The following is a 26,885-nucleotide window of genomic DNA, read 5'->3' as shown; positions in this document are numbered from 1 at the left end:
CCGTACTACATGTTACCACCCACGAACTTCCTTGTATTCAACGTACGTAATGCGCATGGACGTAAATATATCACGCGCTAGATTATTGTCAACGTCCCCAAGAAATTAGAGATGACTAAAGAAACAATTGTAATGGTTATTATTTACAAATCACATACAAAAAACAAGTAGGGGTCGGCATGAGAAACTTCGGAAGCCGGTATACCCTCTCAATAAAAATACAAAGGTGATATCAAATATTCGAATGTAGTTGTAATAAAAACGCTGTGCGCTCACAGAACGCCGATAATGGCCTAAGTAAGTGGGATTCTCCTTGATTCTTAACAATTATGCCACCGCCACTGAATTGTAACAAAAAGATCGGGAAATACTAATCTCTGAAACCTCTGAGTGAGAGGAAGAGTCAAAAATGAAGTGGAAGGAAAGGAAAGGAAAGGGTTTATCTATATGCTTGGATGACTCGAGAGAACGGAACACTAGTGAACAAAGGGAGGGTGCCTTTTACACTCTACCTAACAGTTGATCCACTTCCTTTTGGAGTTTTGTAAGATCCTCTAGAATGTCAAAGCTGCTACTCGTCCTTGGTGGGGGTTCGTTTGGATTTACTGCAACTTCAGTTGTTGATTGGGAAAGTTGACTTTTCTTTCGAATCGGCGGGGGAGGAGGGGCTGGCATCGATGATGTTTTGGAAAGGGTTGGACCGGTAGCTGCAGCGGCGGCTTGAAGGCGACCAGGAGGTGCAGACATACGCTTACTACCACGTCTGGCTGGTGGTGGGGCCGGCTTCTTATTTTGGAGTGGTGACGTATTCAAAGAAAATGGTGGTGGTGGTTCCTGGGCAACAGTTGGCGGGGTTGTAGGTTGTTGTTTTGGTGATGGGGGGTTTCGACGACTTAAAGGTGGTGGAGGTGGTGGGGTTTGAGAGACTGCTGATGGCTGGAAGGAAAAGCCGCCTTCGGGCGAAGAAGTTATTTGAGCAGATACTCGCCGGGAGAGTGGTGCTGGAGGTCTTGGAGTCTTTGGAGTCTTTGGAGGCGTAGTAGGAGCTTCCTCGGATGCTACGGCCTCTGCGACTACTGTTTCCTTAACTAGGAGGGATTGAGGTTCAGACCTAGGTGGAGGAGGCATGCTGTTTCTCTGCCCTCGTGGTTTCGGCGGTGGTGGTTTTGCCTTGGGTGTCGGTGGTGTCGCAGTAGTTGTGGCCTTGGGGGTTGGCGGTTCCACTGCTTCGGTTTCATATGCACTTCTGCCGGTATCTTGGCTACTCCTTGGAGTATATGATTGTTCTATATTGTTAAAAAGACTTTGTTTTGATAAATTGCTTGTCTCCGTGGTCGATACGGAGTCCGGTGTCTGGACTGCCTGGCCTGTAAGCATAAGACGCTTAAAAGCGTCCACATCGAGAGACTGTCGATTGGCCTTAGAACCCTGCCCACCAGCCTGCTGGTTTCCAAACTTTATTGGCGGAGGTAGTGCCTCAAGCTTATCATTTCTTTCATTTTCTAGTGAATCTTGGCGAGAGATCGGAGCGATATTGTCGGAATCTGTAGTCTTTCGAAAAGGGTTGGGAGGCTGAGTTTGAGGAGATGTAGTTGTGGCAGCGTATTCGGGTTCAGACGCAACTGTTTTCACAGAAAGCGATGCTGCAGAAGTCGTAGGCACCTCAGAAACCTCACTGGCACTATTTTCTTCATATTCTGACTCTATCGATTTTACAGATGCGATTTCGGCATCCTCTTTTTTGATTTCGTATATCGAGCTCTCATCGTCCTCGCCAACATCTTCTGACTCCGCCTTCAATTTCGCCTCTGCAAAAGGATCATTATTACTCGGAGCTACCGGAGTCAGTACTTCGGCTATAGGAGCCTCTTGTATAATCGGTTTGTTTATCATAACTTCTTCGCGGGGTCTTTTAACGGATCTCCGAGGCCGTGGAGGGGCCGGAGGGGCGGCGGGCCGAGCTGGAGGCGGGGTAGGAGGAATGCTCTGTGGTTGGCTGGCTGGCTTTTCAGATACATCTGATGGTATGACGGGAGGAATTGCCTTAACCAGGTCCTCAACATGATTCTCAAGTTTATTCTCTTTATCTAAGTCGATATTGAAGCATTAGCAATCGGTCATCGTGAGAAAAAGGTGTTGATATTGACGACACCGCGTGGTATTTTGAGGGATCAACGCAATACAAACGCGGAAGCGGACGTACCTGTAACTTCAACAGACGGCTTCTTTATATCATCGGTAACCCCATCTTCTGTAGATTCCGGGATGCTTTCAGGTGCCTTAGTTGCGACCTGCGCTGTTGTTGAAGTCGGCCGGATGTCCGGTACTGTTGTTGGTCCGGAACTTCCGGCTTGTTCGAAGACGTCGTCTCCATCCGCAAACGCCTGTTGTGCTACTTGCTGCAATCGTTCTTGGTCGATGTCCAATGACGTTCTTCCTGATACTGAAGGTGTTCCATCGTTCGGTTTTCGTCTAAACGGGTTCGACGACATCTCTGCCGTCGTCAGGGTATCGCGAATTCCAAAGGATATTCCAGAGTGTCGTCAAACGTCAATAGTATTCGGCCTGTGCTTATGTGAACGTACGTGCGATACCCAGCCAAATCGGGAGCAGCTCGAGGATTGATATTGTTGGGAAGGATAAGTCGGTTGTAGTTTATAAAAGAATTCCCTGACACCGGTATGCAAAGCAAATGCTAAATAATCGAAAAGAAGGATAAGGAGAAACGATGAGCCACTCCGAAACCCCAGAGGCTTTACGTAGTCTTGCTGATGTGGAAGTTATTAATATATCTCAGGCTGCGAGAGGCTAAGGCCGGTTTTCTGCTCACCAACATGATCCCGATACGTGCAAACACATACGACACCTGTCCCTGCCTCACAACTTGGCGTTTTCCGGCGTCGTCCAGGAGCGCTCGGGGCAATTCCTGTCGCACATCCAAACGGGGGGTTGGCCTTAGGCTGCGGCGAGACGTAACACCCGATTTCCCGCTTCAGTGCGTCGTCTGCACTAAATCTTGGCAGATATGATTATCAAGTTATATGGTACAAATGGGTTAAACATTTCATTGAACCAAGCAAGCATCGTGGCGCAGTGGAAGCGCGCCGGGCTCATAACCCGGAGGCCAACAGATCGAAACTGTTCGATGCTATAACGCAAACAAATTTTTTGGACGTCGTATGTTCGAGCTCGACATGCTGCGTTCTGTGTCTTTTTTTTGCAAGCTTCTATGTAGACAACACATTTCTGGAGCAAACATTCCAAAGCTTTGGTTAGCTGCAAGGGGTTTTATAAGGTCAGCTTTAGCTTTAGCTAGTATGTATGTAGCAGGTCTACCTCTCAATTTCAAAGGAATGTCTTTTCTGCTGCAAAATATGATAGTCATTGCTAGTGAGCTGGGGTATTGCTTGGCTATTTCCATTGTGCAGATATATATATGATCATGCGGTGGTATCTTTCAAAAACTGTTCAGAATAGATTTAATAGTACTATGTGGGTATCAACAAGTAAATAAAATATGATGGGTATCAGCAAAACATGAGGGGCTAGATGCTATATATATATATAATATAGCCGTGAAATTATGGCTAGGTAGAGTATGCGTGTAAAGTTGTGATGCAGATTTGCGGATTCCAAGGGTTTGGCTGCCAGTCCAATGCCCCTTGTTATTTTTCTTTCAAAATCGGAACACCGCGCTAGAGAGCCCATATTTACTTGCAAAAGATATTGCCGGACTTTCCAGGGCAGGTATTCAACATCTGTTGAAGAGCAGCCTTTTCGACTTCGGTGATAGTAAGGCCCCAAACGCTCTTAACTTCGACCCACGCGCTTGCGTAAGTGCAGTAGAAGGATTCAAGTGGTGGCTTCCACTTATCTGGGGAGGAATCCGACTTGGCTTGATTGACGGTATCCTTCGTAGCCCACCTAATGGCCTGTTAGCTCGGTCCTCTTACATCTTAACTACCAAAGGGTTGGAAACGGGTAGGCTACTAACAATTGTGGGCCCTTTAGATCATTGGCAAATTCGCCTCGTCTTTCAGTGGTCCAATTGGCGGCACCAGACTATATTAAAGGCCGCGGTTAGCATACCAAATCCATCCATGTATTCTAAAAACTGAGTGCTGTTCTCTTACAATCCAAGCGTTCTTCAATGGAACCATATGGTCGATATCGATATCAGACGCTTGATAATATGGCAGACCAGTGTATGGGCAAACCCATGTGCCGGATGTGGAAACACACTTGGCATCAACAACGACATTCGTACCATCCCTCTTAAGGATTTCTTCGCGGGTATTGCATTCACCGTGCTGCATTATCCAGTGAGGGAAAAGTTTTCTGTTATACCCAGCGCCAGGTAGGGATGCAGAGACTGTAAGCTTGTTGAGCTTGGACTTCGCATCCTCGCCAGTGGGTACGTTGGGCTGTGGGAAAATATCTTATCAGTTTACTGTGATAAATCGCCAAGTAACAAAAGGTATTAGGACTGTAAGGATTACATACAGCACTACGGGCCAATAAGTGCGATGGAGGGTATGGGGCCGCCTGGGTCACGCCAAATACCAACGCCAAGGCATAAACAATGGTAGCGGTCTTCATGGTTACCAAATAGGGTATATGATAAATCAAAAAAAATAAAATAAATGTGTATATATAAAGGTATTGGTATTTAAAAGAGATCCTAAAGTGTAGCCAGCGCTTTGGATAACAGAACCGAAAAGAATCACGACATTGTTCGGGAAACGGCTATGATTTATAGTCTTTTTCTCCATCGGCTTTCATTGCCATAGTATAATTTTAATTCAACCTCGTGAACTTATCTTTCATCCACTTGAATCGGCCCATGCTGTGGTGGGATCAAGATCGATCACTAGAAAAGCGGTGCACGCGGTGGCTTCAGCTCCGTGATGTCTTTCGGTTAGCCTGCAGGAGGATGTTTTATAACGGCAGGCGGTTATCCGTTTTATCTGCATCCTAACATCGGTATACCCGGCCTGTATGGCTGATCGCGGGAGGGGAAGGAAACAAAAGAAAGCCAATTCCTTAGATGTTTCTCTTGGGATTTGAATGGATGGCTATCGACAGGTCCCGTTATGTAAGACGGACTAGGTGGGATTCTTAGTGACTTACCCAGGTTCTCCCAAGCTATGCATCTAAAATCCTTGGAATCCCATTGGAGTAAATCCTGAGCCCTGTCAGTTTAAAGCACGTTGTTTCAAAGATAGGTTGTCAAGCTCTTGGACTCCAACTGGATCGGAGTCAGAACGCCTGGCTACAACTAGACTGGGTATGGTTTTCCATTCGTCGTTTTCTTAGATGGGATGGATCAAGTCCTAACTCGATGTTAATCAGTTAGGCAGACTGTGCATATCGGCCATCTGACGAGTTGCCTGAAAGATGTGTAACATGTCGACCTGACCACTCAGGAAGAAGATACACTCGCACATGCAGGATCGGCCAAGAAAAGCCAAGAACTTCCTGTCCAGGGATAGGATGTTCGACAGTCGGCTGTAACCCCGATTGGAAGGTGATATTGAATGGGGCAAAGTAGACCCTTTTGAAGGCCATTGGCAGCTTGGATTTTGGTGGCTGATATTCATAATTTATGCAGGAGGGAAGAAAGGCAGGTGGTTATCGAGAAGGGCCTGGATCTCTCTTGAGTCTCCATAGATTTTCATATTTCAACCTCACCCGCAACACGTCATATCCCGGGAATTCGGTTTCCTTAAGTGTAGGCTGAAGTGAAATAGTGAAGGCTGCAAGTTCACTTGCGACGCATCATGACGAAACTCTCTCTGCTTGAAATGAACCATCACATTGAACATCAGGCTAAGCTACTCAAGCCCTAGTTCAGATAAATACATGGTCTGATATCTGCAAGCATGCGCTCTCGGGTCTACACCTTACAATTCGCTATTTTGGCGTGTCCCAATATCGATGTATCCTAACCACCATATCGGATTGAGGTTGAGCCAGCCCAAAGTCTAAAAGCACCTACCCGAAAGTTACTCAAATGCAACATCTTCACAAGAGATTTTTTGTTAACCTTAAATATCCAACTCCACTTCCAAGGGCCGACATTGACACCTCCCGAATTAACTAGTTCCGGGAGGATAGCATGTGTTCCAGCCAGTAAAGATCAAGACGATTAGCATGCCTTCAGTCAAACGCGGTACGTGCACCGAGAATATATCGACTTAACTCGGTAACCTTACCGTACCTACTAGTATTTCAATATAGCGAAAGGCTAGTATAACTTTAAACAAAGACCACATGAGCTCCGAGGCTTCTAATCGAAACAACTGAAAGAGACAATACCAAATAACTCGCCGTCGCAACTCGAGCAGCAATAACTAGGATCCGTTATCTCCATCCATGCTGTATTTCCTAAATCCACCACGCTTAGAACTATCGTCAAAAAGATATACAATAACCTTCCGAATTGAAAGTAAACCTCGGTTATATTGACTACTATAACTATAGCTATAAAAACTAGCACAAGATACCCTCGTTCTATTGTGGTAGTTTGGACGGAACAACACAGGACAAGTCACCGAACAAGCATTCGATTACCAGATCCGAGGTTCGAATTAAAGCATGATTTCTTGGAGAAATCTTGTCATTCTTTCCAAAAAACAATTAAATCTAGGAATCAAAAGAGCTTAGAATACTCGGATTCCGAATCGATATCCTTAGTGGCCATGCCGACGACAACCGATGGGTGTATCTCGGGCGCGAACGGATCTGCATTACGTCTAAACTCGTCAGGACTAGGCACGGCACAAGTGCGGACAGCTAGGCTGAGGAGATGTGAAATTCTGAAGAATGATCATAGAAGCCGGTCCCTTAAAACATTAGCTTTACAAAAACAAACCGTTAAACGCCACTACATATAGAAAAGGCTATACAGTATCGAAAACGACCGAATCATGAAGCAAACATGCCCTGGTAACAGCGATAAGAGAACACCCAGCGGAACTATTGTACAGTCCAAACCATGCGAAATAATCAGGCCACCCGGCATAAAATGATGTCGGATCTGCGTTGAATGCACTCTCTCGGAAACAATCCCAAATCGGACAATTGCCGTTTCCTTCGAAGAGATCCCGTTTAGGAAGTTGTGGTGGAATGGATCTCTTGTTAGCATTTGGTCCATTGTAGCAAGCTTCGAACCAAGCGTAGTTTCTAGAATCATAGTGCCTAGAAATAGCAAAATCTCCCTTTTGGTATCTGGTGATTGCTTTGCTGTTTTTTGTGAATTTTATTGCGTTTTGTTTGAGGAGGCAGTCGTATACGGGTGTAACAGACGCACCAATGGCGCTATCGTAGTATTTTATTCCTTGCGTATTCTTGCACCGGGTTGGGGAGGCAAGTTTAGGATCTGGATACACAATTTTAAGAGAACATGTGACTGGGCTGATCCATAAAGAGTTTAGAGTCGGACCGGACATGAAATAGCTAGTTTCAGCTTTGCAGTAAGAGTATGTCTTCCATGTTGGGATCCTAGAGTCGTTGATATCGACTGAAACGCTATTATTGACGAGCAATATATATCAGTTGTTGAATTTAAAATAATTTTTTCATTTCAATTCAAACGAGAGTCTTACTTGATCTGCTCTAAGTAATGATACTTGAACTTTGAACTCGGAGTAGGACCGGAATTATTGGCGGTTGCTGTCTCCGTCCGGGTTTCTATCCTGATAAAATCGCCGCCTTTTAAGGTTGAAGAGTAAAATGTGAATGTTGTGTGGGCGGTAGTCGTCCCGGTTAAGATTTGTCGCTTTCCCACGTCTCTTTGAAGATCTGGTGGAGCTGCGGCTGGACCGACGGTGCGTATAGCTAGTATAGGCCGAACTACCCCGTCCACCGAAGGCGCTGCAGTGGCTATAGGGCTACCATAGGATATGTGAATAAAGCAAAGTATGAATATAGCCACATTTAGAGAACACATGGTATTCTTTTGTTTAGAACCAATTTGGATGGAGATAGTATACAAGAGTGAGACAAAGCTAGAGATACTCAGTCCTGCACCCAGATGATGTACAGGTATGCTAGGTATGCAAGTAGTCAAAATGCAACCACGACCTACCATTCAAGAAGATCTAGAGACTATTCTAGGTATCGAAAAATCCAGAGGCCGATCATTCATCTTATATAGAGTCTATGCCTTAGATTCAAGACGGTAGTAACTGAGCCTACCTGATTAGGCTTAGGAGGGCTTGTCTGCTTCTTGATCACGGTCCAAAATGACTACTTAGGAGCGCAGAGCCGTATTCAGACGTCTTTTCTTGCTTGATGCTCTTATTCGACGGTAACCCCATCCTAAAAGCTTGTGGTGGGGATTCAGATTATTAGTGACCCGTATAACAAATATACCGAATCAATCCTATGGTCATCTTAATCGATATCTTCCCGTCTTCCATATATTGGGGATCTCTTAAGGTTTCATATCGTTTTTCTAGCCGTGGTGCATGGATGACCCTTCCAAATGGCCCTTGAGCCAAGATATGCAGGAACTACAGCTGCACAGGGATCAAGTAGATACAGTCGTAAGTCTAGTCATGAGCCTGAAAACAGGATTCGGCACCTTAATGCAATGGCGATCAATGCATTCGATTCGAGGGGTTCAAAGTTGGAGGTTGGAAACTTCCAGACTCCGGGATTCCGCTCGCGCTCTCAAAGAAACCTATAAGAAGCGAAAAGAATCAGCCTTTCCATTCGAAGCAAACTAATGTATGGGCCATCTTTACGGGGGCGTTGGGAATACTCTGGATTCTAAGCAGTCTAGGTATACTTGATCAACTTACTTGCGTAAAAACCTGCAGATCAGCGAATTTACTCGTTCGTTATCTCTAATTTACTACTCTATCAAGAAATAAATTGTCGAAACTCCGTCTATCATTTTTTAAGCGAAAGCATGCAGATTGCTTCAAATTTTTGCAAGTCCCAACATAGCCTCGAGACTGCGCATATGCGCCTTGTCCATCTGTGGGCCCTACCGTACGCCTAAGCTACGGCCTCTAGTTTTGATCATTCCTTCACAAGAGTCTAAATTCATTTGACACTCGAATGAATTTTCCTTTACATTGAATATAACTACCGTTAAAACACGACCATATATGCATATAGCTATAATAAAACGGGAAGCAGAACTCACGTGGTACACTGGCATGGGGCTAAGTTTATACATTTTTACGATTTTTTTTATGATTCTAGTGATTCTAATGGGTAGGATACACCCCGGAACCAGTTGCAGCCCATCGAATTTGCGAAACTTCCCGGAATCTGGGTAGCGTGTATGCGCGCTAGTTACCGGTAAACCTGCAGGAGAATAACAGATAACTGGTACGTCCCGATGACAGGAACTGCATATGCAAATCAACTACTCGTACACCTAGAAATGATATGAGCCCCACACCCGGAATTCCACCAAATTGATCATTCAGCAATCGAAAATCATGTTACAGGAAGCGAAAAATTGCAGCTGGCTGTAGCATGAAGTCAGCGGTACCATTAGCGAGGCGATTGCGCCACCGACGTCAGACCGAGCTTGTTGATAAAATGTCGCTAGCGTTCCCGAGCACGGCTGGTCGGCGTGCATGCTCGCCCCGCTGACCTGACCTGCATTTCGGATATCGGGAGTAGTGCCACTTGAAAAAACTACGATTTTTGGCCTTGGTTATATTATATCGACCGCTGAGTATATCTTTCGCTCGTAGTTGTGTAAGCTGTGTAATCAAAAAACCCTTTTAGAGGAAAACACATATCAATTAACATATATATAATCACATATTTATTAATACAATATCTCTACATTTAAATAGTTGAAAGTTGGATTCCTCGACTTTAATTTAAATGAAGCTAAGGAAACATAACTAGAATGGAAATAAAAGGATACCATACACCTAGACACACGCGTTGGCATCGATGTCTACAAGCCGATTCTTGACAGGGTTTCAATCCTAGAAGCGAAAATTTTTACGGCGATGATGATCATATCATCTAGATCTATTGTATCATGATATCAAGGTATCATGACAAGCCGCACCTGTGGACCACATACCATTGCATAATCTATCCTTCATACCAAGAATGCACATAAGTACAAAATCGGTTTAATCAGTTGATCTAGAAAAAATTTGTGAGGTTCTGAGCGGGGTTGTTGGATCGGCATTGATGCATCGTTTCTCAAAAGTTTACCCGAATTAGGAAATATTCTCGTTGTAGTCGTACCTTGGTATCCAGAACGTTTAGATTTTCTAATTGATAAACCAAATCGCGGCTATATATGGCTTGAAATCTGTAGATCTTAGTGGTTTCAAACGAGGTATACTGTCGCATAACGTGTATGCGTGGTCGATATATATTGTGTGGATAGTGGTTAGAATATGCATGTGTGAAATCAAGGAACCATCTTGTGCATTATCAAACAATACGAACAAATCCGCCAATTTAAAAAAATTAATATCAATTATGTTTTGATAATGTGATTGCAGATGCACATACTTAAAGAAGCATAGAGGTATATAATTGGCAGTATGATAAATCAATTAATAGAATTGATGTGATGGGCCATGGGCTGAAGCTGGATATGCATTGATGCGCCGCAGTATTGAAGTATCTTCCCGAATGTCATAGGATCCGATATCGATATCAATCCTTGTGAGCATGCACCTGACAGGCGGGACCTTATCTACACATCCGAATAACCTAATCGAGTAGTAATCGCTATATGGCCATACCTCCAAACAGGAATTCCGGAACTGAGAAGTAAATTTGCAGACTACCGAGATGCAGAGGCTCGCAAGCCCGTTTCAGTACCGGCACCGATACGCCCCTGCGTTTAGAATGGAAATGTATCGCCCAGGAGGCCTGTGTAGACCTTCTCTCCAAGGTAAGTTCAGAATTTTACTATCGTTTCACTCGATCGACAGGGCACGAATAAATGCTCAGAGATCTCAGGGCCCAAGCGATATATATATTGAATGCATTCCCATAATTAAGAGATTCAAGACGGCATCGATTTCTATCGCACGCCCTGCGAGCCTTAGAGTTATTCGACACATATGACTAGCACGTTTTGAGTTCTTGTTTCTGCCATAATAAGTCTCTTCCAAATTTCACACAATGAAGCGTATTATCTCGCCCTCGGAGTGGATGTACACTCAGAATCTTTGCCGAATAATTACTTGGTTGACTTCTGAGGGTCAGAAGTCTAACATTGTGGCTTCTGAGCTCGTCTCAAGTACGAATGATTGGCTCCAGGGCGTCCAAAACGCCAATACATCCGCAGCAGAGTATGCGGAATTTTTGGATACGTCGGAAGAATGGGTTGAGGTTGTTTGGGCCAATTTCTTCGGGTCTGGCGAATCTTATCGCGAATTTATCGCCCTCGTAAACGGCGGTTAGTAACTCCCATTAGAGATCGCCGAACTTTAAATATAAAAAATGATCATGGAGTTAACAACTATCTGCGATCCCAGTAATTCCCGCTCTAGGTCATCCCACACAGTCAGCACACTTCTTGCCTCTGTTTGCCTCTTTAACGATTATCACTACGATAGTATTTGCTCTCCGGATATATTCTCGACTCAAGGTTGGGGGGTATATTCGGGCTTATGACTGGATTATTCTCGCTGGATTTATAATAACTCTGGCGACTGGAATTATGAGAGCTTACAGTAAGTTTATCCTCAACTAAATTCACATATGAACTTCGCAAATGGGGGCCTAATTCAATGGATCTTTTCACAGTTTTGACTGGTCCTGTTCACTATAGAGGCGTCTGGGATCAATCATGGGATGATTACAACGCTCTTGAATCCTCGAGCTTGGCCAACAACATATGCTATCCCATCGTCGTATTCCTCGTTAAAACTTCTCTCCTATTGTTCTACTACCAATTGACAGCTTGGAAACCACTGAGATGGGCTACTATCATCACCTTTGCTGTTGTAACATGCAATTCATTGGCCCTTCTTTTTGGGTACACATTCAGGTGCATCCCAGTCCTTGGATGGAGAGGACTAAACTTTCTCAACGCCTACTGTCCTGTCAAAGTCTGGAAGCTAGAGCTCGGAACATCGATAGTTAATATCGTTACTGATGTTGTGATTTGGTTGATCCCTCTTCCCATGATATTCAAGATCATTCATACCCCAACGGAAAGGTTTCTTGCGGTGCTTACATTTGGTATTGGTGCTTTGGCATGTATTTGCTGTGGTATGAGATTGAGTGTTATGCATAACGCTTGGTTTAGTAAAGAGATTGGGAAACCTATGGATAGCAGCATTGTTGCAACGTGGACGCAAACGGAGTTGTATATGGCGATAATCTGCAGTTCTGTTCCTGCTATTAGAGCTTTGATTATTAAGAAGGCGCCGAGGATTCTTGGGTTTACGGAGGGTAATGTTGATTCTATGGAGAAGTCACAGGAAGGACGGACGGCAGGGAAGGATGGTGAAGCCTCTGTGGATGTCCGAAGTGTTGAACCTGTATCTCCAGTTTAATCATGATTGGCGCCTTGGATTTACGGATAGTCTTCGAATTATTGATTTTTGAGTCTCTTTTTTGATTAAAGCATTCATAATCTTTGACTTTACCGAAACGTCTTTTAAAATTTGCTTTAGTTTCTTGATATTATTGTATAGGCCATTTTTGGTTAAGATATCTTTCATCAAATAATATTTGTAATTACGCCCATAAATTTCTAGCCGGCCCCGTATGAGAGTAGTACATGCCTAGTTAACTTGTTTATCTTCGGTCTAGATTCAGAGCTGATTATTAGAGAATTCGACATGCATAGTGGTGATGATTAGTCTCGTATCAACCAAACTATGCTGTAACAGTACTCTATATATAGGACGTTCATGGCCAATACTGGTTACGAACCAATACTAGAATTCAAAATACCACAAACAATGTGTTGAATATTGCGGCATACGCTCTTATTTCTAGGGGAATCTTTAGTAGCGCATAATTATGAAGCCTCTTTAGTATATACCTAAATCTGTATTCGTAATATCTCGTCGCTCATAGAGCTTTGATAAATGCTATTTACAAAGGAAATTTTTGGATGCATAGACAAGGCAATGAGCCCAAGGGTACTTCGTCCGCTTGGCGGGGTCAGATTCCCAAAGTTTGTATTTACAGGCCGTAGGGTTTAGTAGTACTAGCTACCCCCGCGAAAATATACTTCCTGAGTATTTTTAATTTAAGACCAGAGAGCAGGTCCGGGGATTGGGTATGCACCGGTGTTGGTGTACATATCATAAGTGATTCCTGGTGTGCTGCCAGTGTAAGCACCTGGGAAGGAGACAAGGCTAGAGCTTGGTGGGGATCGAGTGCCGGATCCAGTGACGGTGACTTGGAAACAACTTGGGTAGACCTGAGCACCGGGATAGGAATACGCTGTGAAATAATTAGCTTGCGGCTTAATCAAGTCATATGGTTTCAAAAAGAGGGTACATACCAGCATGAAGAGCGATGAGCTCATGACGGATTATGTAGTTACCTGGTGCAAGACCGGTTGGGATCTTGAAGCTGAATGGAGCAGCTGGGTTGGTCTCCAAAGGAGTCTAATGGAGAACTCATGTTAGATAACCCTGATCTTCCGAGAAACAAGCGGAAGTTTACTTACGGTAGCCCAAACGCCGTTGACCTTTCCGGCTTCTTGGATCTTGAACCAGACCTTGCTATAAAAAATATTAGCAATTATTATCTTAAAAAAGCAGATTTCAGTAGAAACTTACGCAGTTCCTGGGCTGTAGTTTGTGCAGCTTCCAGGGCACTTGGCCATGTAAGTGATAATTGGCTATGTATTCCGGATTACATTAGTTTATGGCTCCACCCAGCGGGTTAAATTTTCTTGTCTAAAGAAGCGAACTTACTCCCTTGTGGCTGTCTGGCCACTGAGTCCATTGGACAGTAATAGTGCCTCCTGGAGCGATATTGGCAGAGAGAGCTGCTGGAGCAGTGGCAAATCCACCATCGGTGTATCCATTGCACTGGACGTCAATCAAAGAGAGATCGATGACTGGGCCGTTTCCTGGAATCTTGCGGAAGATTCGCTGAGGAGCTGGGCTAAGATAAGGGTCGACATTTGGGTTCCAGCCCGGGTATGTGACACCGGCAACAATGGCCTGGCTGACGTAGCCGTGGGCAGAAACGAGGGGTGCGAGGGCGCCCGCAGCGGCGAGAATGACAGTGCTCTTCATATTGGCTACCGGATCTATAGATCTAGTTGAGGGTGATATAGTTGATGAAGTATGATCCTGATACTAAATATGATGAGATGATACTATAGTAGAATTAGTTCTCTTCAGAGGGATTCGAATCCCTATTTATACACTTAATGATATAGTTTTAATAATACTTTTTTAAGAATTCGGCGAAAGAGCCTAAAGGAATTTGCAAGCCGATCTTCTCCTTTCCTAATTCCTATAATCTTACCGTAACTCATGGTCTCGAAACCTGGTTTACTCAGGAACCACCTAGGGGATTCTTGGGTGCACAATAACTCGATCGCTCCAATGGCCATTAAGCTCCTTGACGGGGCTAGTTTAGCCGTGGGATGGGATATAGACAGCCGTTTCGTCCCATGGTTGTAATAAAACTTTATATATAAGAACTTCTGCGGCGCGGCTCTTGTGTCCTATAATCCCGTACATCTGACGAATTCCTATTAAAGGTTGCAGCATCTTAGTATCCTCGGTTGGCTCGACATAGGCGAATACCCCATACAGCGGGTAGGGGTATGCATCCAGGTTTTGGGTCGTGTTGCGTTGTATTAGAGGTAGACATGCGGTGTGACAAGGGCCGCCAAGCGGACGGTGCCAGTCCGTCCGGCGAGGGTCAGGCGACGCCATGACCGTCCAGACTATGGGAAAGGCTTCCGCTGTACTGTTTTCTGAAACGTGCTAACATGCTGCTTCTTGTTAACTTGTTACTGCCCTGCGGATCCGGATTCCGACCTATATTGCCCAAACTATCCATCTTCGCTGTCGGATGGAATGTTCGATATCCGAAAGACATGGTATTTTGCTACAACTGATCGTCACTCGGCCTTCGTTGTACGCTTAATTTGGGATTTACTTGAAATGTGCATATGTGCAAATTATGGTGGAATGCATCACATACTCGTCTCGTACCCAATCACATACCTGGAAGTTCACTATTTTTAATTTTTAATTTTTTAATTGAAGCAATATACAGAATGATAACTCGATGCGCATATGCCGTGGTTCAAGTTTGGTTGAGGGTTTTCCGTCCCATATTTGCGACATGCGGGACTTTGGCTAAGCGGATAAAGTCCCGAACATACCTTTTCCCCCGCCGAAGAATTCCGTTCTAAATCGATTGCATTGCACTTAACTCATTCTCATAACACCAAGTTTTATAAATATTTTAGGTACCGTAAGCTCTAAGCAGACCTTAGCTACAAGGAACTGGCATGCCGAGTCGTCAATTAATATCTTTACCATTTTTTGGTATTTATACTGTTTGTGCGATCCAAGTTTGCTAAGAAAGCTTGGAATTAGTCCTTACGATTTTGAAATTTCCCGCGGAATTAATGGGATTAGTCCTAGAATCACCTGATTTATACTTATTTACTGCACTACGCAACTATGTGTAAAGATGTCTCTTCGAAATTTGCAAGAAAACATGCATATATGGTGACCGTCCCGTCATGGACATGACTCGTAACCACACCATGGTAAAAATTAATTAGCAGTTTGAGACAGTCAAAAACGGAATCGAGTGGAGTACTCGACTGCGGGGTTCGATATATTGAGTATTTCAAAACGTTCATTACGCATGCCTTTCCCTTAACCCTAGTCCTAGAGCTCATATGATCATCAGGCCCAGTCGGTCCCAATGTTCGTCTTCAGGTATTCATTTATGATTGAGGACAAATAATATGATATCGCTCCAGTTAGACATGACCATCTCGATACCATGGTACCAAGGGCTGTATTAATTAATATTATTAATTTATTGTAACAGATATTGGCAGGCATCTGGGCTTAAGGCTTTTTGTAAGTATAGTCCTGTCTGATCAACTTACATCATGACCCTCAGTATAGTCTAACGGGTTGACTCGATTATGGCAAACATCGCCCGCGGACCAGGCCCCGTATATATAAGAATATAATCTTGTCATTATCATCACCGTATAGGCTAGGTTTTGTTAGATAGTGTCCTGAGCAAAGTGAGACCCCCTTTGTGACGACTGGGAACGCGAACGAGATCAATATAACCCCGAAGTATTTTGAACATGCTACGTAAAGGCTCAACAGAGGGACCATATTTACTTAAGTACCTACGAACATTGCTATTCCTACGATATATAATATGTAATATGAACTTGCCGTATACTTCGACTTCTAAGTTCTATAGGTTATAAATTTTTAATACGGCGTATATTTCTGTTCGTTGATGCGTCTAGTATAATGTACTTATACAATATACTACTATCGATACCATATATATTTTGATTCTTTCATCAAACAAGATTTTAGAATCAACATCAAACTAATTTGGTATATTTTTAAACCTAGACTAGAAATTTAGAAACTCGGGAACACGGTGCGTACTTTGCGGAATATAAAGGCTAGGTCAAATCCAATTAATATCTGCCCTTTTAGGAACAGTTTGTAAAAACCTTTATTCCTTGCCTGAGTTAAAACGTATTATCGAATTTTAAGCATAATTATCTAGCTTTTTAGTTTTTATGAACTTGGATCTTTTAGATTTAAGACACGAAAAAACCAAAATTCTTCGGTGACGACATGACACCAAATTGCTGGTAGTTTAAATAGCCAACACAAATTTGCGTTGCGGTTGTTATGCCTGTCGGCTGCAGCCAATGAGAGGAGCGGGATTAGAATTAGCCTGGTTAGTCTCAACTGCCTGTTTCTGTTGACCTCATTTAGACGTTCTACGACTTCGGAGAAGCCTCAACTTTCGAACGCCGACGTCAATTGCTCCGGAAGGACCGACTAATACCCGTTGGGCGACTCCCGATAGCGACAATATCCGCCGTCGTTTTGATTATGATTGCTGCGACGCATTGAAACACCCGCCGAAAACCCTTCAGTCCCCACCTCGAGGAATACTATAACCGACTTCCTCGTCGCCACGGTCTCCCCCTCCTTGTCCATTAATTCCTGTCCTTCGACCCCCTAGCTTTGGAGCTCTATCTACATACAAAATGGCATCCCCATTGATTCCGTTAAGGTCGGCTTTGGTCCGACGGAGTGCCGTCTCTATACTCTATACACCGGCGCGAACGTTTTCCACCACCCCACGACGTCTACTCGCCACCCCTCAGGAAGATCAGCAGTCGAAGGGAATCACACATCCACCAGTTGGCCATGGTACAAAGACATTCAGACTGCCACAACAGCACGGATGGGGTGAAACCGAATCTGCGTTAGATAGGGCTGGACGATACTTCTTGATGATGGAGACATTCAGAGGGATGTACGTTGTGCTAGAGCAGTTTTTCAGGCCGCCGTAAGTGCACTATCTCCGAAATTTCCCCTATGATTCTTCATACCTGGACGTTTTTGATACTAACTAGCGGCATTTGCAAACAGGTATACCATCTTTTACCCATACGAGAAGGTAAATATGACACCAAACCGTCTATCAGGGCGGCAGGGACAAGCTTTTTGTTAACATGAATCCCTTAGGGTCCTATCTCGCCCCGTTTCCGTGGAGAGCACGCTCTTAGAAGATATCCATCTGGAGAAGAGAGGTGCATCGCCTGCAAGTTGTGCGAAGCGGTATGATGAATCCTGCCCGCGGCGAGAGGAATTATTGTTAGGATTCTACTAACTCGGCCAACAGATTTGTCCGGCTCAAGCTATCACAATTGAAGCTGAAGAGCGTGAGGACGGTAGCCGTAGGACTACAAGATACGATATTGACATGACCAAGTGCATGTTAGTACCCCTCTGCCATAAATGCCTCTATTCTAATGATATATTTGATGCTAACGGCGTTCGATTTGATAGTTATTGTGGCTTTTGCCAAGAAAGTTGTCCAGTCGATGCCATTGTTGAATGTGAGTCAGAACAATTTTATCAACCCAGGATACATTCCGAACCAGTCTAACATAAACTTCACAGCTCCCAATGCCGAATATGCTACAGAAACTCGTGAGGAGCTACTTTACAACAAGGAGAAGCTACTATCCAACGGTGATAAGTGGGAACCCGAGCTGGCGGCCGCTATCAGGGCGGATGCACCCTACAGATAGTTAGGATTCATCGAACCCCCCTTTTTGATATGGCTAGATATCTGCCGTTTCTGAGCGTGTTTTGTCTTTTGTGTACACATTAAAACAAGATGAGGGGACGATGTATATACTCGGGGAAGCCTTTTTTTTGTTCCATATTGTAGAAACATTGATTAACGCTACGTATCTGGGATGCAACAAACGAAACGATGGTAATTTTCTCGTAGGATGCACCGGAGCCTAGTCTATATCTACCCGAAGAAATTATTCACAGGCTATGTAATGGTCTCACAAGAGCGGCGTTATAGGTTTCGGTGGTAGTTTGGTTGTTTACAATTCGACTCTCCCGTAGAATATCCACCTAGTGGATGTTTCTTGTATATAGGTAGTTTACACCGAATCCGGATACTAGGCAACTATGTCAATAGTTCAGCCTCAAGCCGATTCCCTATAGGTCCAGATTCTATTATTATCATATCAGCGCGGCTTCTTTATATCTTGCAGATGGTAAGTCTGGGGAATGTATAGGTATGTACTAAGCGCCAAGAATTTCGACAGCTAACATAACTCACCACTGTATGCTTAACCGTGCACTGACCAATCCCCAAATCTAACAATCTCAAAGAAAACATGCAGTATGAGGCATCTAGTGATTTTCTCGAATAAACCAAATTGTTTTCCTTCAGCGCCCTGGTTCCGACTCAAGCACACTAGTATCTGCCAGATTGTCGATGCCGCATCATTTATCGCCATAACTAGCCCACTTTGTGAAGCGAAAACGGTAGTGCCGTTTCAGACCTGTCGCAAAGTCATGACACAACCCCGCCTAGCTACGGTGAGTATTTCAAGTTGAGGAATGAAATAGGACGATTATCTTTGCCAAATGGCGCGACTAAAAATCCTTTCTTTTCAAAATAATGGTTTGTAGTCAAACAGACGGGTCCGATTCATGGTTACGTATGTATGTTTAACATCAATATTTGTTCTGTCTCACCCAGATCTAGCAAGATCTAGCTTGTTCTACTAAAATGATACTTACAGGTGACTATAGCCGATTTTTTTTAGCGGAAATTGCACTGGTTTTCTGGGCCCGGTTCGGCTGCTAGAACGTGAATACTACTAGATCATGTGTGCTGGTACATTTATTATCAATTCAAAATTAAATACCTTAGAGCTAGCTCAAGCCCAATCCCTCGATCCCCAAGCTAGCTCTTATTACAAAATTAATAGTCGCTCAATGCAAAATTGACGTTTACTGGAGACTAGAACGGAATCGCCACAAGTTGTAAAACGGCTAGTTACCCAAATGTGGCCACTTGTTTCCGCAGACAGCTGCATGAACTGAAAAAAAAGATGCAGCATGCGCATGCGATGTTCCACCCTGCGGCCGCAAGCCTGCAACCTCACACACGCAACAGATCTAGACAGCCACAATAATTCGGCCTCACCCCCCCATTCCCAAAATGAAAACGGGGTTTTAAACTTTTTTTAACATCTAAATTTATAGTCTGTCTTCCCCCCTCTTATATTTTATAACCTTGGAACTTATTTGGCACTCTTATTGAATTATACCGTAACTGTTCGTTACAATTTGTTCCGTTCGTTGGCTTTGGCTGGCCTATTCCGCTGGTCGTGCTTCAACTTATTCTTCTTCATTTTCATTTCTTTCTTTTTTTATTTTATGTGTACATAGGTAGGACTGATATCGCCGCGCGATTGAAGCCAGTGTACTCTTAACGACGAATTTGTCGAATATTCCTTTCTCTTCTATCCTTCATTCTTTCTCTTCTTCTCTTATCTTCTCTCATTTTTTCATTCTTTTTATTATATGGTTTAACCTGCTCGATCATATTACTAGTCATTTCTTATTTTCATTAGAATTATCAAGTAGCGTGAAAGTATCGACAACCACTGATTCCGAGACTTGATACATTGATATCAGACTGCCATTTCCTCCCCCCACAATTACAATGAAGACACTCATTCTATTTTACACAACCTTAATAATTACAACTTTACAATCCACGGTCTCTACCGCCCCTACATCCACAAAAGAAAAACGATGGCTCCACCCCGGTGCCAAACGCCCCGTAGTCGCCCACTCCACAGACGACGACCCATTTCACGACTACATCGCCATCCTCTCCGACGACGAAACCCGACCGTGGGCTGAAATATTCGATGAAATGGGATTCAGCACCAAGGGGAGCAAAAAGATGACACATTCACTAGGAGTCAGCGGTAGCGGAAGGCCAAGTTATAACATGACAAGTTACGATGTCAATGGGATTAAGACCTTTGGAAAGAATTTAAGGGCGTTTACGATTAATATGAGAGAATCTGAAGCAGAAGGGATGGATGGAAATCCCTCCCTTGTTAGTTTGGAAAAGACGAAGATGAGGCAGTGGGCTTTTGTACCGGGGAGTAAGAAGGTATTACCTTCTTTACCACTGGTGGAGCAAGGTGTAAGAGATTTTAGTCTGAGGAAGAGGCAGGATGATGTGATGTGGATCCAACAGGGAAATGCGCCTTGGAACTTACAGAGGTTGTCATGCGAGCATAAAATCGATGTCAAGGGAAGATTAGCGACGGATTTAAAGTATAATTACAGATTTGACGAAGTGGCAGGGAATGGCGTGGATGTTTACGTGGTGGATTCTGGTATCAATGTCGATCATGTCGAGTTCCAGGGTAGGGCGCGCATGATGTTTAGTTACTTTGGAAAGGTCAATGATGACGTTGGGCATGGGTAAGTCTAAAATCACTTGGTGCATTTTTGAGTCTACAACCAATATAAGTGATTGATACTAATTTGATTTGTATGTATAACAGGACCCACTGCGCCGGAACAATCGCTGCTCTCCACTATGGTGTTGCTAAAAATGTCAACATCTGGGGCATCAAAGTCGGAGACTCCAGCGGTGTAAATGGCGAAGCAATAGTAGCCGGTATCGACGCCGCAATTACCCGTCATAATCAACGGAAATCCCAACCAGGGTTCATGGGCTCGGTTATCAGCATGTCCGTCGGTACCGCACCACCCCAACAATCGGACTTTATGATTCTTCAAAAGGCCGTCCAAGCTGGTATGCATGTATCGGTAGCAGCCATGAATTCTGCTACAGATGCATGTAATTTCTCACCCGGTGCCTTTTCGCAACAAATTCCTATCATAAACGTTGGTGCTGCGGGTATCGACGATACGCGGGCACCGTTTTCGAATTTTGGAAAGTGTGTGGATATTTATGCTCCTGGAGTTTCTATCGTCAGCACATTTAATAATGATGCTACTGGTATTGCGAGCTTAGACGGGACTTCTATGGCTTGTCCGGCAGTCACGGGTATTATTGCAGATGAACTTGTTAGGAATCCAAAATTGAGGTTGGATCCAGCTGCGATGAAGAAACATATTCTAGGGAAAGCACTCAAGGGTGTTATAAAGGCGGATAATGTTATTAATGGGTCGGAGTTAATGGCTAACAATGGGTTCCCTGGAGACCCTCAAGTTTAGTCAATATTGAAGTTTTGTAAACTTTGAACCGGCTTATGGGGTCTACGCGTATACGCTTGCCGGGCTATGATATTGTTTTATTGCGTGCGGGATGTGAACGCATACGAGTTAATAGAAAGATACCCTTGGCTGAATGGCGTTTTGGTATTTATATTTTTGCTTTTTATATTAAATTTAATATAGTATAAATTACAGCTTTAAACAACTTCGTGTTCAAATAACCTTCAAGATGATGATTTTGAGTTCATGGCGACGCTGAAGCCTTGACTACAGAGTTGTACAAAATACGTGTTGTTCATGTTGCAGTTTTTGCGCCGCATTGCATTGTCCGCTCTGAGAGTTTCACAGTTAGCTCGTAACTAAGCTTCAAGGCGCTCTGGATTTATCATCATCTGGGATGAATAGATCTAGATATCAAAGGTTTAAACCTCCTAAGTTATACTAGGGATCACGAGATACTTCAGTACAAGTATCAAGGTTGAAGTATCGAATTCGAATCTACGGACCGGCCAGTCGGAACACTGCGCCGCATCAATATCAAACATCTCGAATGCGGCATACACCCAACACAAAAATTTTGCGCCAAAACCTTCCTTCAAGCTCACAGCCGACCTCAATTATCCCAATATCATCCTCGAAATTCGACTTCAAACAATCCCACCAACCAGTCTGCGGCCGACAATGGCCTGACTTCCTCAATCACAACCTCCAAATCTCGAAATACCATTACAAGGCCAGCTGCGCCCCCGCATTACCTAAAACCCTCCCACCATGAGCGCCATCCCAAATACCATCCTCCGCGTTTCCTCGTCAGCGGTCCAAGCTGCTGCACGATCAACCTCAAAACCCTTCACCCGAGTCGGTGTCGTTGTGTCTGCCGGAAAAATGCCAAAGATGGTTAAAGTCCGTGTGCCGTCGCCGGTTTGGAACTCGAAATTACGGAAGGTAAGCTCTTGGGGGAGGTTCGAGATGTGCTCCTGAGCCAGACCTCGTGCTGATCAAATCTTTCTTTTTTGATAGTATTTCCACCATACAAAAGACCACCTTACGCACGACGAAAACTCTGCCTGTGAGGCTGGTGATATCGTTCGTATCCAGCCATTTGTAAAGCATAGTAAACACAAGAAGCACGTCGTCTATGAAATCATCTCGCCGTTTGGTACATCGGAACGGAAGCCAATTGAGACACCGGAGGAACGAGATGCGAGAATACAGGCCGATAAGGATAAGAAGCTTGAAAAGAAAGCTACAAGAAGGGCGAATAAAGAAGCAAAATGGGGGGCTAGGGCGGATAGGAAGCAGCATAGATTGGATAAGGAGGCTGAGAATGCTGCGAAAACGGAGCTATAATTGAACGAGTGCCGGGGCCTGGCGTATAAAGTTCTGGGTATTCTACATTTGCCCTGAATTTCGCTTTGTATATATATTTTCTATGCATATTCTATCAGAAGTCATGTAGCACACCTAGACTTGGCCTCGAAACATCTAAACTTGGCTAATACGAATGTATTTTCGTGCGTATCTCACGTTAATGTACATACATTAGGATGTCATCCTTTTTTCCAAAACTACCGTCAACCCATCCATGCAAGCCGTAACGAAAACATTTGAGACCCTGGAAACCCAGCTCGTGATGTAACTCACTCGGTGGGTGCGAGGCTAACTTAATCGCTAATAACAACAATCCACAAGTTGAAAACAGAAAAGAAAGAACGAACTCCCGCCAAAAGCATATAAAGAAGAGAGAACGAAGAACAAATAATAAATAGGAGTCATAATCAACCTATCCACCCTCTAACTCATCATATATCGGGAATCATCATTCGTAGTCTACGCAGCTCTCTCACCAAAATCTTTCGCCCAATCTTCGTATTGTTGGAGCCCTTCCTTACTAACACTGGGTCTAATGCTTTTTAAACTCGCTTTGAAATCCTCCAGCATGATAGGTCGAATATCCTCCATTTTCATGTGCAAGAGAGACTCGCCAAGGCTTCGCAGCGGACCCATCGCGGCGTCCTTTGCCAGAGCCGTAATATCAGATCCGGAAAAGTCTATTCACTTAAAGTGAGCATATATTTTGAGATAAGAGGGATATAGTAGTCTTACCTTCTGTGAGGCCCTCTAATTGCCACATATCATTCTCAGTAAGTGTGTGTTTCTGCTGTCCGAGCAAGTTTCTTAATTGCTGGACCCTGACTGGCCCTTCAGGGAGAGGAATATACTGCCGTCTCACAAATCTTCGGCGTGCAGCTTCATCAATTTCCCATGGTAAATTTGTAGCAGCAAGAACAAGGACTCTAGAGGCATCTCCAGAATCTGTACTCTTCGATTCCTTCCCGGCGGCGGCGCGTTGCAGGGCGCTCCACTGGATTAAAAACTCCGTCTTTATCCGTCGTGTAGCTTCGTGCTCATTGCCACCACTCCGGCTGGATAAAAGAGAATCAATTTCATCTATAAAGATAATGGATGGGGCGAGAGCTTTTGCAAGTTGGAAAAGCGCGCGAACGAGCTTCTCGGATTCACCAAGCTATGTAGGCAGTCAGTATCAATACATAGTTCACAAATCGAATAGACTGAGGACTTACGTATTTGCTCGTCAATGAGGAAGCCGAGATCGAAAAGAAAGTGGATTTGGATTCTGTGGCGACGGCTCTTGCAAGCATGGTCTTCCCGGTTCCCGGAGGCCCGAACAAAAGCATACCCCTTGCGGGCTCTCTTAGACCACGAAATAAATCGGGCCTGAGGAAAGGATATACTACAGCCTCCTTTAATGCAAGTTTGGCTACCTCTAAGCCTGAAATATCTTCCCAGTGAACTTCATCTCCGTGTATTACGATCTCATTGAGGATTTGTTTCGCTGCACCCTGATCAACCCCCTTGTCCAAGCTCTTCAATGCCGCCTTTACGCGCTTCTCCCATGCATCGTCTTCCGATATTTCTGCGGTGGTTTCGGTAGCATTGGGAGAATCAACGAGCTCATAAACCGGCTCTTTTTCGGTTGCCTTACCTGCCTTCTTCGGTTTTGGGTCATCGCTCGACTCGCGAGCCAATCCATACTTAACGGTTCTGCTAGGCTTGTCACTAGCGGGAGATGGCTTCCTAGGCGTTTCAATTTTTGGAGTTGTTGTCGGATTTGCAGGCCATTTGAAATCTTGTGATGTTCTTCGTGTTGAAGGTGGTACGGGGCCCTTCGCCCGTTCTGACTGATCCTGTGCCCTAGGATTTAGACGGCTACTTGGGGTTGGAACCTTCGGGACTTGAATCGAGGGTTTCTTCGGCGGCGGTGGCGGTGGGGCTACCTTCTCCGGGCGAGGGGGTGATCGCGGGGGCAATTCGGGCGGTTCGGGTTCAAGAGTACCTCTCAAGTTACTTGAGGGTGCAGATATTTTGAGATTAGAGACATCCGGGTACGTAGCGTAGGGTGAGTAGGCGGGAGCTTGGCCGTAGCTCTTAAATGGTGGAGGTGGAGGTGGCGGTGGCGGTGGAGGGGGGGGCGCATACGAACATGTTTCGTGCGGGGGAACCATGTAATACAAAGGGTCCGGAAAGTATTCATTTTGAGTATGCTGATGGGTTGCATGAGGTGGTAGAGGAGGTGGAACGGTTGCATGCGGTGGTATAGGGGGTGGAGGGGGGAGGGGCGGGCTCAACACTGAAGATGCTGGAGCAGACCGTGAAGTTGGTATGCCGCCAATATTTGATGCTGACGAGCTGGTGTGAAGATGATGCATAGAAGAGTAAACGGGCGACTGTGCTTGTCCATCCGAGTGTGTACGAGTAAGATCAATAGTAGAAGTCTCCGCAGAGTGTCGAGAACCTATCGTAACGGTTGATCTATCTGGAAGTGAACGGCCCATACTATCGTGCTGCCTCCCACCACCCCATGCCCTAGTGGCAGCTTTTGCAGCAGCAGCCACGGATTCCTGCCCAGTAGGTTTGGGATTATGGCGTCGCTGCCCGACTTTGCTGCTGGACCCCCCACTAGAGTTTCGTAGGGTTGCAAGCAAACTCTTCTTTTCAGGGCTAGAGGATCGTGTCCGGGAATTCGACATTGTAGCAGCATTCGGGGGTAGACCACCTAAGTTGTAAGTTGATGATGTATTGATACTGGATCCCGATGGCCGCCTGTCATGAGGTGGCCTTAGGCTAGCACCGTCATCCTCCTCACCGACGAAAAAATACGGAGACGCATTTGCGTTTCGAATTTCAGGCGCCGCCCCAAAAGCTGACGTGGACGGTGAATTGAGGTTCGATGATTCTGTACCCCCGTTATAATGCCGTAGAAGATTTTGTTGTTCCTCCTCCTCCCTCCTACTAAGCTTCATCACTTCTATTGTATCGATTCGGTCCAAGCATTGTAACTTAAGATCGCCCAAGCTCTCAATCAGGGCTTTTTCGGTTAAGGAAAGGCTGCCAGACGACTTTCTAGCAGCCGAGGTCCTTTCATATGACTGGATCAGTTGAAGCCCTTCTTTCCAAGACCGGAGTGCTTCGTCTTCATTTCCTTTCGATTCGAAGTAAATAGCGGTCGAGCATATGAGGTAAGTTTGGTCGTACGTCTTCTGCAGAACGGCGGCGCTACTTTTCGGTCTCATGGCTTTATCGGCACTGTGTGGAGGGAGGTTTCATGTCCATGAACAGGGAATGGATACTCCAGGGAGGCGCATGGAGAGTCGGGAACACTTAGATGGGATGGCTAGAGGACGGTTAGTAGGTGGTTTGCTGAAGCAAGGCGAGGCCGGCTTGAAGTTGGAGGATGTTGAAGATGTCGAGATGCTGTGCACGGAAGTGTTGTTTTGAGGTGGTTGGACCTGCCCTTTGCTGGTTTCAGCCGTTGACCTGGGCCTTAACTTCAACCTAACAACTATAGTAAACGAACAGACCGAACGGAATGCCCGACGACGCTAATAGCAGTTGTATCCCGGGAATAAGATAACCATTTTCAAAAAGAATTCCAGCCACTATCTAACCACTATCGTTCTTGTTTTCCAGAAAATTACAGGGGTTTATTCATTGTTATGGCGGGGCAAGGTTGCTGATGTCATTAGTAGGCACACTGCATGCGTCGCCTGGCGCCTCCCTGGGCCGGAATCGCGTGCGCAGCATGCCTATAATTAGACCAGCCCCCAA

At 44.7% G+C, this 26,885-nt stretch overlaps 9 protein-coding genes across 9 annotated transcripts; 4 read left to right on the top strand and 5 right to left on the bottom strand.

Moving 5' to 3' along the window:
* Positions 1–501: 501 nt before the first annotated feature.
* On the bottom strand, positions 502–2,492 carry AOL_s00097g263 (uncharacterized protein; the record flags this gene model as incomplete). Its single annotated transcript, XM_011126096.1, has 2 exons — positions 502–2,087; positions 2,204–2,492. 2 exons carry the CDS (start codon positions 2,490–2,492, stop codon positions 502–504), a joined length of 1,875 nt encoding a protein of 624 aa, XP_011124398.1.
* Positions 2,493–3,710: 1,218 nt separating this feature from the next.
* AOL_s00097g262 (uncharacterized protein) lies at positions 3,711–4,599 on the bottom strand (the record flags this gene model as incomplete). The annotated part of the gene is made up of 4 exons (XM_011126095.1): positions 3,711–3,924; positions 3,995–4,062; positions 4,134–4,424; positions 4,504–4,599. The coding sequence occupies 4 exons, from the start codon at positions 4,597–4,599 to the stop codon at positions 3,711–3,713; spliced, it is 669 nt and encodes a 222-aa protein (XP_011124397.1).
* Positions 4,600–6,902: 2,303 nt separating this feature from the next.
* AOL_s00097g261 (uncharacterized protein) lies at positions 6,903–7,951 on the bottom strand (the record flags this gene model as incomplete). The annotated part of the gene is made up of 2 exons (XM_011126094.1): positions 6,903–7,530; positions 7,608–7,951. The coding sequence occupies 2 exons, from the start codon at positions 7,949–7,951 to the stop codon at positions 6,903–6,905; spliced, it is 972 nt and encodes a 323-aa protein (XP_011124396.1).
* Positions 7,952–11,127: 3,176 nt separating this feature from the next.
* Positions 11,128–12,509, top strand: AOL_s00097g260 (uncharacterized protein; the record flags this gene model as incomplete). The annotated part of the gene is made up of 3 exons (XM_011126093.1): positions 11,128–11,404; positions 11,484–11,681; positions 11,755–12,509. 3 exons carry the CDS (start codon positions 11,128–11,130, stop codon positions 12,507–12,509), a joined length of 1,230 nt encoding a protein of 409 aa, XP_011124395.1.
* Positions 12,510–13,213: 704 nt separating this feature from the next.
* AOL_s00097g259 (uncharacterized protein) lies at positions 13,214–14,216 on the bottom strand (the record flags this gene model as incomplete). Its single annotated transcript, XM_011126092.1, has 5 exons — positions 13,214–13,410; positions 13,472–13,577; positions 13,640–13,694; positions 13,752–13,813; positions 13,890–14,216. 5 exons carry the CDS (start codon positions 14,214–14,216, stop codon positions 13,214–13,216), a joined length of 747 nt encoding a protein of 248 aa, XP_011124394.1.
* Positions 14,217–17,212: 2,996 nt separating this feature from the next.
* Positions 17,213–18,265, top strand: AOL_s00097g258 (uncharacterized protein; the record flags this gene model as incomplete). Its single annotated transcript, XM_011126091.1, has 6 exons — positions 17,213–17,517; positions 17,601–17,628; positions 17,697–17,789; positions 17,854–17,948; positions 18,021–18,070; positions 18,135–18,265. 6 exons carry the CDS (start codon positions 17,213–17,215, stop codon positions 18,263–18,265), a joined length of 702 nt encoding a protein of 233 aa, XP_011124393.1.
* A 1,949-nt stretch (positions 18,266–20,214) lies between these two features.
* AOL_s00097g257 (uncharacterized protein) lies at positions 20,215–21,755 on the top strand (the record flags this gene model as incomplete). Its single annotated transcript, XM_011126090.1, has 2 exons — positions 20,215–20,993; positions 21,077–21,755. 2 exons carry the CDS (start codon positions 20,215–20,217, stop codon positions 21,753–21,755), a joined length of 1,458 nt encoding a protein of 485 aa, XP_011124392.1.
* A 771-nt stretch (positions 21,756–22,526) lies between these two features.
* AOL_s00097g256 (uncharacterized protein) lies at positions 22,527–23,105 on the top strand (the record flags this gene model as incomplete). Its single annotated transcript, XM_011126089.1, has 2 exons — positions 22,527–22,700; positions 22,776–23,105. The coding sequence occupies 2 exons, from the start codon at positions 22,527–22,529 to the stop codon at positions 23,103–23,105; spliced, it is 504 nt and encodes a 167-aa protein (XP_011124391.1).
* Positions 23,106–23,585: 480 nt separating this feature from the next.
* Positions 23,586–26,350, bottom strand: AOL_s00097g255 (uncharacterized protein; the record flags this gene model as incomplete). The annotated part of the gene is made up of 3 exons (XM_011126088.1): positions 23,586–23,806; positions 23,862–24,282; positions 24,341–26,350. 3 exons carry the CDS (start codon positions 26,348–26,350, stop codon positions 23,586–23,588), a joined length of 2,652 nt encoding a protein of 883 aa, XP_011124390.1.
* Positions 26,351–26,885: the final 535 nt, after the last annotated feature.

Source organism: Orbilia oligospora (genome assembly GCF_000225545.1).
Source record: "Orbilia oligospora ATCC 24927 unplaced genomic scaffold scaffold00097, whole genome shotgun sequence".
NCBI classification, from domain to species: Eukaryota; Fungi; Ascomycota; class Orbiliomycetes; order Orbiliales; family Orbiliaceae; genus Orbilia; species Orbilia oligospora.
The sequence above is the reverse complement of the archived record's forward strand: the minus strand, read 5'-3'. Positions and strand labels throughout refer to the sequence as shown.